This window comes from Bombus flavifrons, chromosome 15, assembly GCF_040668555.2.
Source record: "Bombus flavifrons isolate JBK064 chromosome 15, iyBomFlav1_principal, whole genome shotgun sequence".
Taxonomy (NCBI): Eukaryota; Metazoa; Arthropoda; class Insecta; order Hymenoptera; family Apidae; genus Bombus; species Bombus flavifrons.
The window spans coordinates 2985997-3001110 of record NC_138456.1 but is presented as its reverse complement, the minus strand read 5'-3'; the positions used below and the strand labels follow the sequence as shown (position 1 = coordinate 3001110).

At 33.1% G+C, this 15114-nt stretch overlaps 4 protein-coding genes across 11 annotated transcripts in view; 2 read left to right on the top strand and 2 right to left on the bottom strand.

The window, feature by feature from the left end:
- The first annotated feature begins 1544 nt into the window (after positions 1–1544).
- LOC138187551 (transmembrane protein 164) lies at positions 1545–5124 on the top strand. 2 transcript variants are annotated; one of them, XM_069128473.1, is made up of 6 exons: positions 1545–1718; positions 2020–2360; positions 2445–2561; positions 2633–2711; positions 2797–2897; positions 2971–5124. In XM_069128473.1, exons 2-6 carry the CDS (start codon positions 2043–2045, stop codon positions 3250–3252), a joined length of 897 nt encoding a protein of 298 aa, XP_068984574.1. In that variant the 5' UTR covers positions 1545–1718; positions 2020–2042; the 3' UTR covers positions 3253–5124. The 2 variants fall into 2 exon arrangements, with proteins under 2 accessions (XP_068984574.1, XP_068984573.1); XM_069128472.1 differs by having other exon boundaries at positions 1545–1959.
- Positions 5125–5974: 850 nt separating this feature from the next.
- Positions 5975–9631, bottom strand: Fsn (F-box synaptic protein). The gene is made up of 4 exons (XM_069128736.1): positions 9243–9631; positions 8662–8935; positions 8490–8580; positions 5975–8404 (listed from the first exon to the last, which is right to left on the bottom strand). The coding sequence occupies exons 1-4, from the start codon at positions 9545–9547 to the stop codon at positions 8310–8312; spliced, it is 765 nt and encodes a 254-aa protein (XP_068984837.1). The 5' UTR covers positions 9548–9631; the 3' UTR covers positions 5975–8309.
- A 129-nt stretch (positions 9632–9760) lies between these two features.
- RpI12 (RNA polymerase I subunit RpI12) lies at positions 9761–10626 on the top strand. Its single transcript, XM_069128737.1, has 3 exons — positions 9761–9961; positions 10106–10322; positions 10406–10626. Exons 1-3 carry the CDS (start codon positions 9832–9834, stop codon positions 10428–10430), a joined length of 372 nt encoding a protein of 123 aa, XP_068984838.1. The 5' UTR covers positions 9761–9831; the 3' UTR covers positions 10431–10626.
- Positions 10517–15114, bottom strand: part of LOC138187694 (venom dipeptidyl peptidase 4) — a 301114-nt gene continuing 296516 nt past the window's right edge. For all 7 annotated transcript variants that reach the window (XR_011175244.1, XM_069128730.1, XM_069128733.1 and 4 more), the window contains 2 exons: positions 13547–13752; positions 10517–12256 (listed from right to left, as the gene is read on the bottom strand). Coding sequence is in view for 6 of the 7 variants with exons in the window: in XM_069128730.1 (XP_068984831.1) it covers positions 12161–12256; positions 13547–13752 (302 nt within the window). In the remaining variant the exon portion in view is untranslated. The remainder of the gene's footprint in view (positions 12257–13546; positions 13753–15114) is intronic.

Below are 15114 nucleotides of genomic sequence, written 5' to 3'. Positions count from 1 at the left end.
CGTGGGATACCGTGGGACACCGTTGGACACCGTGGGACTCCGTTGGACACCGTTGGACACCGTTGGACACCGTTGTACATCGTTGGACACCGTTGGACACCGCTGGACACCGTTGGACACCGTTGGACACCGTGGGACACTGTTGGACACTGTGGGGCACTGTGGGGCACCGTGGCACTCCGTGGGACTCCGTGGGATACTGTGGAATATCGCAAGGTCATCGTGGGATGCGTACGCTTTGGTTTTAATTATTTACAAAATCGATATAGGTAGGCCATATTTTTTTCTTTTTTCTTTTTCTACATAGGATAACCCTCATGGGCACCCCGCCGCTTTTCTGGGAAGCGTGGTGGTTTCCCTAACGTTTAACAGGAGTACCCCGGGACCTCTTTCGAATTGCTGCCGGAGCACTCCTACGTCTTCTCCCTTTCCAAGGGAGCCATCCCTGGTATTTTATTTGGGCGTCAGGGGAGACCACATCTCCTAACGTCACCCCCTGGGCCATCGTGCAAGTCCAAGGAAATCCCAGAATCTCCTCGGCGTGATGAACCCTACGACGTACACCCACCACCACTCTTTGGCATGGGACCCTCTGTCTGTCTGTCTGTCTGTCTCTCTCTCTCTCTCTCTCTCTCTCTCTCTCTCTCTCTCTATCTCTATCTCATAATCTTTGTAACGATGCCTGTAATAGTTCTGTGACAAATAAATATCGTGTGGTGTATGCTTACTTTTAAGCTAATAAAGACCTATGTGATCTGTATAATCGTTCTGCGAGAGATGGATGGTGCATGATGTGTACTTATTTTGAAGTTTTAGGTTAAAATAATTAATTTTAATTCTTAGCTCAAACAACCAACGTGGGATGTATACATCTTACAATTTAATTGTGGAATAGTGCAAAATCGTGAAATACGTGTGTTTTAGTTTTGGCTACATTTAAGATAAATATGTCTAGGCTAAGTCCATTGTGTACGTTTTTTTATACAAAGATAGAGGATAGTGGGATTAAGTGGAATATCAATGTTTCTCTTAGATAGGAGCTGCGAATGAACTGTTATCGTGTGATACGAGACTGAACATGTCTCAGTTATATTTAAGTCTTAATTTTAATTTCTATCGCTAATTTTAAGTCTTACTTTTGGATCTTAATTTTAACGTGCGTCGTTAGTTTTAAGCCTTACTTCTAAGTCTTAGTTTTTAGATTTGTAATTATATAAAAGTAATAATTTCATAGATTTCAGTTTTAATTCGAACCAATACTGAATCGATAACGTCGCATGCAACACGAAAAGGAAAAGGAGGTCGATGGCCCACAACATGTGCGACACAAAAATGCATTTAGTCTTATCACAGACTTATAGAAATGAAGTTTTTAATTGTTGACGAAGTAACTACATTTAGGCCTGTCTCGAATCTATTTTTGCATGTACTTATTAAAAATAAAATTGATCATTGGTAGAACGTTATAGTGCCATCTATTAAGCACCATATGTACAATTATATAGTAATCTTATTTTCTACTGAGTCGGTAACGTTAAAAATTACTCGAAAATGGTAACAGGGGCTTCAACACTTCCGATAGTGTTCTTTAATAGCAAATACGCGGTGTTAAGTATGATGCTTGTTTATATTTAATAAGTCTTATTACATGTACATATCAGTTCCAAGTCTTTTGCACTATTTCCCAGTTTAGTAAGACGTAGGATCAGTGAAGTTACGTACGTTCAGTTTTATGATTTTTCTATTTAAAGACCCTTCTTCGTTTTGATGAATCGATAATTACATTTTCCGATATGACACTCAAACGTGGGATCTTATTACGTGAATGATTCTGCTTGTCTAACAATTCAGTTAGAAACATTAAAATGCAAATCATAGTTCCTAGTGAAGCATTCTGACTGGCAAATTAGACAAATTTTGAGTGTCATAGTCTGAAATTCGTCATTGCGGATAGTGCAGGTATAAAAGTAATCCAATCTGTACTTGAACTATTAAATTCTATCATGTTTTTCATTTCAGACTTACAAAAAGAATTCATAGCAATGTTCGAATGGGCATACGATGGTGTTAATGCTTCAATACCACGCAATGTGGGACCAGAATGTGCATATTACCTAAGTCCAAAGCGAAGAATCATTGAAACATTGATCATATCGATATTCATAATAACCTTTCTTGTTTGGGGCTATAAACGAATTAAATTGCCAACCAAAGTATCATATGTAAATCATGATTGTGTTGGTAGAAGAGTATTATTAATTATTATGTCATTAGTACTAGGAATGGAAATTGGTTTTAAGTTTACCAGCAGGACAGTTGTATATATATTAAATCCTTGCCATATAACCACAGCTGTACAGGTAAAATTAATAGAACCATTTGAATAAGGAATATATATATTTTATTTGTACTTGTTTACAATTATTGCCTTTTTTGTAATATAGTTGTATTTACTGGCAGCAGATCCTAGTCCTACAGTCACAGCTATCTTCAGGATACATTTGAACTTTTTGAATGGACCACTTTTAGCATATTTATTCCCAGAGACAGAATCTCGCAGAGTAAATTATCATGTTTCACTAAGAAATGTATAATTTAATGATCCAAATTAATATTGATATAATTCTTTCAGATATTTGCTGATAAAGCAATGTACTATATTCAGCATGGTTTAATGGTAGTGATACCATATTACTTACTGAGGATCGGAGGTAGTTACAATTAATTTTCTCTTATTAATTTGAAAATCATGTGACAAAATTCATTATGTGACGCTATCCTAATTTTTGTGTTTAGGTGTGTATAATGTGGAACCTCTATCAGACATGAGCTGGTCCGTTTTTAGTTATGGAATAAATTTAGCTTATCATTTCTGGATTATCCAAGCCATTGCTTTGGTTTGTGTTATTTCATATTAACACATATTCTGTGCTTCAATCCATTCTAATGTTCCAACATTCCATTTTTTAGCCAATACAAGTGAACCTTAGTCATATGTTATGTGCAGCTATTCTTGACCCTTTTGAAGGTCAATATTATCGGGTATGGACGTTTATTCATCAAGGATTACTGTGCCCATTGTTATCCAAGTTATTCAGCTTCGCGTCGAATTTCTTATTAACGAAGTTTCCGCCAACTAGAGTAAAACCGACGCTTGATCGCGTACTTGCAAAAAACAATAAAGTGAATGATAATGAGAAATTATATGAAGATGCAAATACTTCAGGAAATGGACATACTCACGTAAATTAGATCAATATTTCGTAATTCATAATTTCTGCTGCAATTCAGTGAGTACTTGATTTAGGAAAATAGATAAGTTTATATGTCAATAATGAAATGAACACAAGACATTTTGTGTTTGTCATTTGTTAATTCGTAATTGTACAGTCACTACCTGTAAAGATCGATGATCCTTTTCCCAAATAAACAAATTTGTAGTTATTTTTTCGCACTGTATGTGTGATTATGGTGAATAGGAACAGTACAGGGCAAGTTATGGTAGTAATTAGGAATTTATAAATCTCAAATATGAGTCCGTAACGACCTTTAAATAGGTGCTACCATTGCCGTGTAGCACATTTTTTCCATTTAGCGGAAGGAGAGTCCGCGAATTATCTTACGAGAGATTAGGAGCATCCGATGGTCTTGCATTTTTGATGCATCTGTGATTAGGAATGTTATTTGTAAAACATTTCCTATTTAAAAATGCAGCATTTATGTTTAACAGTGTAGCGATTAATGTTTAACAATGCAGCGATTAATGTTATTTCATACGCTATATTTTTTTATGTGATGATTTTTCAGTTTCAGTTTGAAGTAATCCATAATTAAATATTTCTAGATATATTATCTCTATAGATTATTGTTATATAGAGCTTGTCATGCATGCCATTTTTTTTGAGTAATTAAAGACTCACTTTCTTCTTTATTGAGCTTAAATATAACATTATCTTAATGCTTAAAATAATGTACAGTACCTGTTGTAATTAGAAGAGGAATATACCAATGAATTGTGTGATTTATTTATTTTAAATTTTAAACATAATCTTAATGTATGTATTTATATATTTCAGTATCTTATTACTTTTATAGAATGATTTTCGTTCCTTATTAAATTCATCCCTATTCCAATTACGATAAAGGAGATTTATTGTGATATACATATGTAATGATTAATTACATCATGTGATACAAAATGAAATATGAATATACTAATAATTAATAAAAGCACTGCTTATCCATTTTAAACACATGTGATAAATTGTGTTAATAGAGTGCATGTAATAAAATATTTAGATTAGTTACCCAACTCATTCCATATTATCAATCCATAAAAATAGTATTGCAATAATTTTATGTATACCAACTGCCAAAAGTTTTATTTATTACAATACATTTTCTCACGCAACAATTCATTCAAAAGTTTGAAAACATATAGCAAATATCTGTATAAAAATTTGTATGGAACAATATAAAATTCAAATAAGCATCAATAAATTGTTGTTTTATAATTCCTATATGTACATATATAAGTAGCAATTTTATTATTATAATATTCGCTATTTAAATAACATTATCATATTTTTGTCGAATTATCAAATCTTCAACTATTTGTTATAAAACAAACATTTGCTCATAATAATGAAATAACGAATTCATAGAATAAATTTTAGAAAGTATTTATAACTTTTATGGCCTAATAATGAAGAATACTTCTTTCCGGTCCCAAATTTGGTTTGTTAAAATTTTTACATTAAGAAATATATCCACTTCGAATTTTGTGAGTGTGTTGCTATGTTACTATTTTAAAATGAAAGAAAATGTTATTGTAAAAATGAGATATTTTGACGTTTTCGATCACAATTTTTAATCGTGCGCATTTTTTATCGACTAATTCTTTTGTGTGGAAAATAAACGTAATCACGGAAAAATATTGTGTATAAGCGAAAAATTGCAAATAAAGATTCCAATCTATTCATAATGCCATTGATGGAGTTCCACACGAAAGGATATACACGAAATCTTAATATAATTTACATTTTATTCAAAACCGAATATTTATATCTAATTTGCAATTACAAAAGCCTGTGAAAATTTTAATTTTGATTTTCGATAGACTATCACAACAACAAAAAAAAAAGAACTTTTATAACAATGATTGTTTCGTAATATGAATTAAAATTTCGTAATATTAACAATCATTGAAATGATGCTGTGCAACAAGAAATATTTAACTTGTATTTACTCTACAAGTCCAATGACGAATCACAAATGTGCTATGAATGTATATCAGTTAAGATAAATGCTTTGAGTCACAGTGTTTCCTAATAGGTTTAGTAAAAAGAAATTATTATATGTAATATGTACAGAAGGGTTTATGTATGTACAGCTATATCTTTTCAAATTTACACCTCTGTCATTTCTCTTACATTCGAATAAGCACTCGTGATGAGAATCGCATATATGTAAGATTCAATGTCTTAATACACCAAAGAAAGTTGAATTCAATTAAATATTTTCTTTCATGGTAACATTCATGGTAACATGGTAACATTGAATCTTTAATATATGTATAACTAAGTTAATACTTATTTATAAGTTGCACAGCAGTAGAAATTAAATGTACGACAAATTGGCGTTATATTTTTGTAAGCTATGGAGAGCGTCATTTTCATAACAGTAGTAAACTTGTTGCAAAGGTACTAAACCTGGAGGTTCCCCAAAGAACAAGGGATGAAAGAAACATTACATTTGATTCTGAATTATAATATTAAAATCGTTAAATTGTACGGGATATGAAGTGAAAGAGGTTTGTACGAAGTATCTATTGTATAAATGGTTCAAATAAAAGAGAAATCATGACATGAAACACCCCTTGTTCTATTTCTCTTTATTTCTCTTTTAGAAGAGAAGCGTTAAGATTTCTCAGCCATTATGATTCGTGGTATGCAACAATACAAACATTAAAGCATTAAAATAAAATAATTTATTTACAGAGCGATGTACATTCTTTTTTTTCGTTTTGTTTAAAACTCTCATACTTCTGATATACGTGCAAGTATACCGGTGTTCCAAGCTTAATCGTATCACGACTAATTCACACTTCCTCTAAACGTTTGTACAGAATGGTTTCGCGAATATGGTTACATGATGCGCGTGTAACACGTGTATTTACAAAACGATGCATTTTGTTCCTTTTTACCGATGATCCGAATTGTTTCAACGGGTTGATGTCGATTAAAATTGAAATACTTAATGCTATCATTGTATTATCGTAGCCACATCGAGATTACATCGAAAGAATTGTAATAAGGCACCACTATACTCCACGTGTAATATTGATAGTTCGTATTCGAAGTAACTTATATTACTTTTCGCATTTTCTAAACGAGAATATGCTTCTTTCCATGGAGACCTGACTGGATCGATCATCGATCGAGAGAGGTATTAGTTCTAAATCAGTCCGTGACCCGCAATGTCTGTTATTTATGCGAATGAAACCATTGGGCACATACGAAACAAGGTTTATTTTTCCCTCATACATCCATGATCGCTATTATATGTACACAATTCTGTACAAAAGTTTAGAAAAACCTAATTTTACCGAAGCTACACGTAACAAACGTAATGACAATAATAAATATGTACATTAAAAAATCATCCTTACTCGCCATCATACTCATGAAATATTTTTTGAAGTTCTAGCGTCGATCGTCGGCGTCGATGATTAATTGCTATTTATAAATATATTTCAAAGAGCACGATGTACAACTTTCATCCATAGTCGATACATGATTTTCTTACACTAAATGCGCAAGCGAATCGAAATGTCGATTACATTAATTTAAGTAAGATCTGTTGTGCATCAATCACAATAGTGATCGTTGAACTTCACACCACGATTATACATACATGATGATTTCGCAACTGAATAAAACTGTATACACAAATCTATACTGTACACAATATACCATAATGCAAGAACAAAATTCTCGTAAAGAATAAAAAAATCAGTCCGACTATGATATTGCATAGATGAATTCGACAGGTACTAGTTTTGTTTTCTAGCGTTGCCCTACTTAAAAAAGAAAATGATTAATTATCATACAAATCGATCGGAATTTTACTACCGTGATATATTTTACAATTTACGACATTGCTTTATACATTGACAAATAAAGCAGCTATGAACACTTTAACTGGAACACCCTGTATACTGTAATCTCGAAGTTATCTTCGATTTGTTTGACAATTTCGCTGCTTGAGTTCTATCGATATTTTTAAAAAGTCGTTTCTTACCATTAGAAAATAAATATTAATTTAAATTATATATAAATATCTACATATATATAATAAAAAAAAGACGAAGCGTAATAAATGTTTCATAAGAAAGGGCCTTAATGTTTTGTTTTCTAACATGAAATATTTTAACCATAAATAAATAAATAAAATACTTATGCAAACATCGCTGAAAAAAACGAATACATTAATAAAATGCAGACGAATCACAGTTGTTCCTCTCACAGTCCTCGCAAAATCATACTGTTAGTGGTAGACTCGTTAATAGTGATAGAAATAAGCTAATTATCGCAATATGTGACTATTTTATAAACAAGTAAGATTTCGCCATTCCTTTGGCAGATGAGTGAATTTTATAAGGTTCATATAAAGCATATATTTATACAAGGACTCGAATATTAATATTGCATGGAAGAGTAAAGAATAATACTTATTTCTCTGTACAGAAATATCAACTAAAAAGTTGCAATCTACATGATCTGAAAAGACCTCAAAATAACAAAATAATTCCGATTCATGTCCACTGGAAGAATATTCATATTTTCTTCGCGGAGGAACTTCTTTCTCACAAATCGCCTAATTTAAGAATATCTTTACATGATTATTTCGAAATCCGTAATACGTAACAACATTCTCGTATAAAGATACTTTCAATCGTGAAATTTAGACGAGAAATTTCATTATCAAACGCACAGACCGCTAGCTATTAGCGAATGTATGATTTTAAGTGAAACTTATGGATGTTGCTTATTGAGTAACTTATAACTGTTAGCATTGTATAAAGCACTATCATGAATTTATCGATTGAAATGGAATGCTAATACTATTTACAATGATATTGACTGAATGAACAGGCACACATCTCTCTTAAAAGATATCATACACTTCATTTGTGTGCTTGTTCTACTTCATAGTAGACATTTTGGTATGATGCAAACAATGTTGCATTCAGACTTCATACAGCCTTATTAAGCCTCTGGGGATATGTCTCTACTAGAAGTAAAGTGTTAGCCATCTAAAGGTGGTCCTAAGTACACCATAGATACCTCTGTATTTCCATACACAGCAGATACAGATGGGTATAATCTTTTGTCTGGCAACCCTATGCATTTAATTTGTTATTAATATAAAACAAATTTTTCCTATTAAACATCTATTGTTAGTTGAAAAGCAACAGTATATAGTACCTCTAAATGCCACTCCCAAAAATTCATAATTTCTTTCAAAAGATAATGTGTTATCATCACAATCTAATATTACTCTAATTCTTTCCCCAACCTGTTAATTATAAAGTTTAATACTTTAGACGATGTTCTTTCTTAGCTAAATAAAAGTTATGATAAACAAAATTCTACATACCTGGTATTTTGGAGCATTGTTAAGCAAAGGATAATTTCCTTGCACATTCCCATTATGTAACAGATGGTTGTCTACTAGATTCCAGCCCCATGAGTGCTCGTCGGAGCCAACTAATGCTACGTATCCGTGACACAACAAAGGTGCTTCTCTTGTAGCTATACCTATTACTGCTACCGTTCCCAGAGGACCTTCCCAAATAACTTCCCAGGCATGACGTCCATGCTGGAAGCCAATTTTACCTCTACAGGCATCTGTGCTTTGAGCAACTGGATTCCTATAACTCAAGTAGTAAAGATTCAAGCATTCACTTATCGCTTATATATATATAAAAACACACTTAACATCAGAAGTTTATATTTTATGACCGCATCTTTAAAAAACTCATTTTTATTAGAAAAACCTGTTGCAGATTTTCATGTGTTTCGTTAATCTTCGGTGTTAAAATATATAAATGCAATTTTAATATGACAATTAACGAAATAACAGGGTTTAACGTTGTGTGTAGAAACTTGAGATCGAGATCGAGATCGGAACATAAATCACGAATTAACACGCGGTGATGACAGAATCCAAGGTTCTACCTGTGCATGGTAAATCCATTCGGTCTAATATAAATATTACGGGAGCAGTCATTGGGGTTCCACGCGTGATAAAATGCACGGAGCTTCGATTTGTATGTAGGTACCGATGACAATAAATCGGAACTGAGCGCCTCTTGGGCCAGTTTTCTGATACAGTGCATTCTCCACGCGTCATTGTTCTCATCATTTAGGAAACGGTTCCATCGTTTGCACACCAACGAACAGTTTCTCAACGTGTGCAAATCTAAATAGGAAAATATCACTTCTAAAACATGATCAGATACTCGGAGTACTATATCGTCCATTTTGCCGGTTCTGATCGAGTAAACGAGCAAAACATACACGCGCAGGAACGCCGCGCGGCGTTTATCTATCAAACGTTGGAGTAATTTCTATGTGTATAACAAGCATAGAAAATACGTATACTAGAAAGGCATGCGTGACAACTATTTTAATTTAGGTTATGAGTTTCCATTCTTATATCTCGTAGTCCATGATTGTAGCAGAAATGTTTTTCTCAGCTCACGTGTATGTTAATTTAGTGTTGTGTTGTTTCTTGATTACGATCGTTGTATTAATTTAATTTCAAATGGCGCATAATATTGGTTCTTTCATAAGCACTCCTGGCTTTTGTTCTGATTGTGGATCCATTCTACCGTTGTTAGGTGATAAAGGAAATGTAAAATGTTATGCTTGTAAAAGGGTTTGGGGTCCCGAAGGTACTTATTATTTTTTGTGTATTTTTATATTTTCCCATATTTGTTTTATCTCATTGTGTGAGAATCTGAATTATTTGTTGTTTATTTACTTAAAGAGTAATTGTAAAAAATTGTTGTTAAATGATAAATGATCTTCGAGGTTAGCTTTTGGAGATATGGCGATGTCGTACACTATTGAGTTTAATAAAAAGAATGTTTATGGTTCATCAAAAGAAAAGGATGATGTAATGGAAGAAGCAGAAGGCCCAATTGTTGAAAGAAAATGTCCTCAATGTCAGAATGATAAAATGTCATATGCTACATTGCAATTGAGATCAGCGGATGAAGGACAGACAGTATTTTACACATGCACCAAGTGCAAGTATGTCTTTTTAAGTGTTATTAAGAAGCACGCTTTTTTCTTCTATGAAAAAAGGAACTGTTTTAAGAAGACTTTATTTTCAGATTCAAAGAGACAGAGAATTCATAACAGAAAATTTTATTATACATTTCAATTTTTACATTCAACACCATTTAATTAGTTGATTGGTAAATGATTATCAAAACATAAAACACTCTGTGTTAATAAAACATAGAGCTTTATTTATGATGCACTCAACAAATATCAATGAATCGGACTCATAATAATAGTAAGGAGAGAAATCACATAATAATTTTCATAATAACGCTGAATTATAATTATATTTTTCCCCTAATTACGCATGGTTGGAAATTTCGTAATAATGTATCTTTTAATGGTATATATTCGATTAAATATTTTGTACAATACATTGGAATAAAAGTTAACAATTAGTTTTAGGAAGTTCCTATTTGAAACCATTACAGTGGTCCTTTTCATTATAAAATCCTGGTATTTCTTTAAAGTCTGTTAGTACATCGCTTACACTACGGGATAGATTTAAGTATTAACTATTAGTCACAATAATGTTTTATATTTTCTTTAATAGTAAAGAGAAATAGATGCGCGCTATCGTATATCGAGGAAATTTTAACAACCAGTCCAGCAACTTAATTATATACACAATTGAAGTCTTACACTATGAATAGTGTCGGAAAGGCTTCTTTATCCTAACATTGATAAAATCAACAGGAAATAATTTATCTTTACGTTTAAATAATCTTGTTCAATTACGTTTAGTTACGCATTCTTATCGTTATAAAGCTATATGTTAAATATAAAGCAATATAATTATGGTCGAACATAAAACATATATAATATTAGCAACTTGAAATTGTTAATAGACACGTAAAAAGCAAAATATAGAAACAAATACGAAACAAATTATGTACCATCACCAAAAGTTTCTAAGCTACAAAAAAGAAAAGAAATAAAAAGGATTGAACATCGTCAAAGGTATATCATGGAATACATATCTTTTTTTTAACATTCTTCCTTTCAGAAAGAAACATATCCAAATCGGATATTCATTCTTCTTTTCCATTAATACCCCTCAGAGAGTACGATTATACTTCTTTTCACATACGACTCTCACTTGCCTCGCATATAATGCTCGAAACGAAACAGGAACATGTTTTAGAAATTCGTAATTAAACGTACGAATTCTCGTCTCGCTATATAATATTTAATAACATCTGTTCGTTAACAATATAATATATCTCACAGAAAAACACTCGTTTTACTCTCGAAATTCCAAAGTGATCGGCGATTATGCGACGTGTTGCATCCGGTTCGTTCCACGAAACTTACTTCCACAAGGATGTTTCACAAGATGCAGCGTTGGTTAATTCATACGTTAGTTTATTTATCCGTAAGGGGCTATAAATTTATTCTCGAGTCCATTAGGCCTTCGACGATCGAAATAGTCTCTCCAAAAAAATAGATTAAAAAAATTCTTCGGGTCGATTGTAAATTTCTTAACAATCAATGGTCACACTCGATTCAAACAATTTGCAAATATACTAATTAATGTCTATATTGGCGACTATATTTGATTTCGAGTACGTGGCAAAATTTCTTCGTTATTAGCCACGAAATGGAAGTTGTATAGAACCGTCCTCCAGCCTGCAATTTCGTTTGAATCGAATGTATTTCATGATTTTTCATTTTCAATTATTTACACTAACGCTTCATATTACATATTGTACATCGAGTATGTACAAGTGGCAAGGTATTTACAAGTGGAATGTGAGGCAGGTGACATAAAGGATCTAGATTGTCGTTTCTTCTCGACGCTGCAATCATGAGGCTTCGTAACATTCGTCCAAGAAGTTTTCCAATGAATGATAAAGGTGAGCTCGTGACTGAGCGATCCCGTGGTCTTCGTCCGTGTAAGTCTGGAAAAAATATAATTTCTTTTATAAATATATCATGTGTGTTTTACGAAATATTTTGTATACCAATTTTTTTTAACTAGATATATGTTTGTAATAAATATCTTGCAACTTTTAGACAAATTGTCAGATTGGCTTCAAATTTCACTTATTACAGGGTTTATGACTATTTACAGAATTTACACTCGTTACAGGGCCAATGAAATCGCAAAATGTTTTATATAACGCACGCAATATGGACATAAAAGTTCTCGATGGTAAATGTTCAAATATTTTCGTGGGTCAGTCTGTCTATTTTCACACGATCCTTTTTTTAAATATTTTGTAAAGCTTATGTGTACGATGAAATAACGTGGCATGTCTATTTATTTAGAGAGAACAAATAGCGGCGACTGCGCTGGAAACGGCACGAATCCATGCGTTGCGTAATACTCATTTTAACAAAAGTGTATCACATGAAACTTAAACTTTAAACGAAACAGTGGGAATTTATTCAGGCGGAATAAACTGCACTTCGCGCGCGCTTTGTAGATTTTAATCGCGAACGTTAAACACCATGGGTCGGCCACGGAGCACGTAGGCGAATGCCAAGCATAATAATTCTGTAAACTGTTTGAAATAACGCGGTGCGTGCCGAGCGTTTTCGACTCGGACCCCTTTTTTATATACCTCTTATCCACCGCGTGGATAATATTCTGAAAAAATTGTTAAACAACTATGAGACTGCTATTAAACGATAAGTAGAAAACATTTTTATACCGAATTTAACTTGATCCAATTTCTAGTTATTTACCAATTTTTACAAATACAATTTTCAAATGCTATATAGAAACAAACCTTCCTATAATGTAATTAGTTGAACTTTTCATTTATTACGCTCACCACTGTATATATTTATGGAAAACTTAAAGCTTTAGGTTTTAGCTTCAGACGTACGGTACACGGTCAGATCACATCAAGTCAGCCACCAATCAAGAGATTTTCCTCTGACTTGACCGAACCGCTTACTGTGAATGCTCTCACTGGATTACGCGTAAGCGATTTTGTCCGATGCCTGACTTGACGTAATTTAACCGTAACGTGATCGCTAGTGCGAATCATCCTTAAATGTATAAAGATATGAAGGATGTATATGATACAAATAACTAAAATAGAAAAGAAATGTCTATTTCTTTAGTTTACAAAAACGGTTTATAATACGTCTAGAAATTTGTATTCATATTAGTAAGAGTATGCGCGATCTAAAGGTAATAATTCAATTATTCGAACGTACATCTTTTTCGAATACCATACCTGTTGCCTGAACAGGATATCCTTCTGCTCGAGAACCTTGGCGAGTAACAGTGACTGCTGGTAGTGCACGTTATCGTCCAAAGTCCCGTGGATCAAGTAATACATCTTCGTTTTAATATTATCCACTTTGTTCAGCAGTTGACCTTGCTCGTAGCCGTGCAGATTGTCCGAGGGTAAGCCCATGAACCGTTCCGTGTATATCGAATCTGTACAATGTGCATCGATTATCCAATATCACTGTATAACTCGTCATTATCTGATACCCTCTTTAGCTTCAATATCGAACGAATATTCATTTCGATGTAACACGATAGGTATCGAATAGAATTTAGAAAATAATTTCGAGCGAATACTTGGATGAGGGGAATCGACGATACTTGTTAATTAAATTTAAAGCAGCGTCTCACAGTCGCTTTTGAGTCGTAAATTTCTGTCACAATAACGAGAAACATTTTGCTCTGTTTTACATTTAAATTTATATGTTTGAAAAAAGTTACGCGTTTAATATTTTTCTTCTTCTTATATCCCAGTTTTTGCGTGCGTTTCACTTGCAGTGAAATATTGCATTATCGATATTATCGTAATTCCAAAAATATATCGTTTCGTCAATTTATTTATTCTCGAGCTGAAACTTCATTGCTGCTTTACTAAAATAATGAAATATATGGTAAACTATATTTTCGATTCGTGGCGAAGGTAAGGAAGCGAATATTCTCAAAATAAACTCTTGAAATTCGTTCTCTATCGATCGAGCCAAAAATGAAGAAAAATTCTCGGACTGCATCACAATTTGAACTATGGGAACAGGAGGTTTAAAGAAGCTTTGGAACATAATCGTTTGAAAGGTAATCGAATAGGTGTACTTCGAACGCTCTTCTTTTAATAAAACCTTCGCGCTCGATGATTTATGGCGCGGAGAGGCTGCGGCGGTATTTTCTTTCGCGAAAACTGTTGCGGAGGAGCCGTTCCCTTCCGGTTTAACGACCATTCGACGAACGTTTTCGATTCGATCTCGCACGGAATTCAATTTCATTCAGCATTCACTTTTTTTTCTACCCTTCGTTTCTTTCGTTTTTGGCTTTTATTTTGATTGGTTAAGTAGGTCGAGCGAAATGAACCGGCGATATAACTTGAAATTCTTCCCGCGGAAATGTTTACGGCAGAGAGAGAGAGAGAGAGAGAGAGAGAGAGAGAGAGAGAGAGAGAGAGAGAGAGAGAGTTGCTCCCCAATATCGATTGAATTTTAAACGAGTTACGAGAATTCATTAATTTTTTTTTTTTAGTCGTACATACGCCAGGCGTAAAGATTATCGAGTTAATGATCTTTAATTAACCCGCAACTGCTAATTACCGTGTTTCTAGCAATTATATTATTATACTCGCGTCAATATTTGCTATAACCGTGTGCCGCATAATCATCTCAAACAATTCATTTAATATCTACCCGAATATAATGTTTATCTTCGTCCTGGCATTATTTTTCCATCTGTTTCGACTATCATCGAAGCGTTCATTTTCATTTCAAAAAGAATCGCAAATATGATCATAAATAAGCAGAGAAAGAAACA

What these genes read in the sequence shown, in the direction of transcription:
- LOC138187551 (XM_069128473.1), top strand. Translation starts at nt 2,043, where the DNA reads ATGTTCGAATGGGCATACGATGGTGTTAATGCTTCAATACCACGCAAT. An exon ending in CAGAGACAGAATCTCGCAGA is followed by an intron (nt 2,562 to 2,632) that starts GTAAATTATCAT and finishes TAATTCTTTCAG; the next exon opens with ATATTTGCTGATAAAGCAAT. An exon ending in TTATCCAAGCCATTGCTTTG is followed by an intron (nt 2,898 to 2,970) that starts GTTTGTGTTATT and finishes TCCATTTTTTAG; the next exon opens with CCAATACAAGTGAACCTTAG.
- RpI12 (XM_069128737.1), top strand. Translation starts at nt 9,832, where the DNA reads ATGGCGCATAATATTGGTTCTTTCATAAGCACTCCTGGCTTTTGTTCT. An exon ending in AAGGGTTTGGGGTCCCGAAG is followed by an intron (nt 9,962 to 10,105) that starts GTACTTATTATT and finishes CTTCGAGGTTAG; the next exon opens with CTTTTGGAGATATGGCGATG. An exon ending in TACACATGCACCAAGTGCAA is followed by an intron (nt 10,323 to 10,405) that starts GTATGTCTTTTT and finishes CTTTATTTTCAG; the next exon opens with ATTCAAAGAGACAGAGAATT.
- Fsn (XM_069128736.1), bottom strand. Translation starts at nt 9,547, where the DNA reads ATGGACGATATAGTACTCCGAGTATCTGATCATGTTTTAGAAGTGATA. An exon ending in AATGGATTTACCATGCACAG is followed by an intron (nt 8,936 to 9,242) that starts GTAGAACCTTGG and finishes CTTGAGTTATAG; the next exon opens with GAATCCAGTTGCTCAAAGCA. An exon ending in TTTGGGAGTGGCATTTAGAG is followed by an intron (nt 8,405 to 8,489) that starts GTACTATATACT and finishes TTAAATGCATAG; the next exon opens with GGTTGCCAGACAAAAGATTA.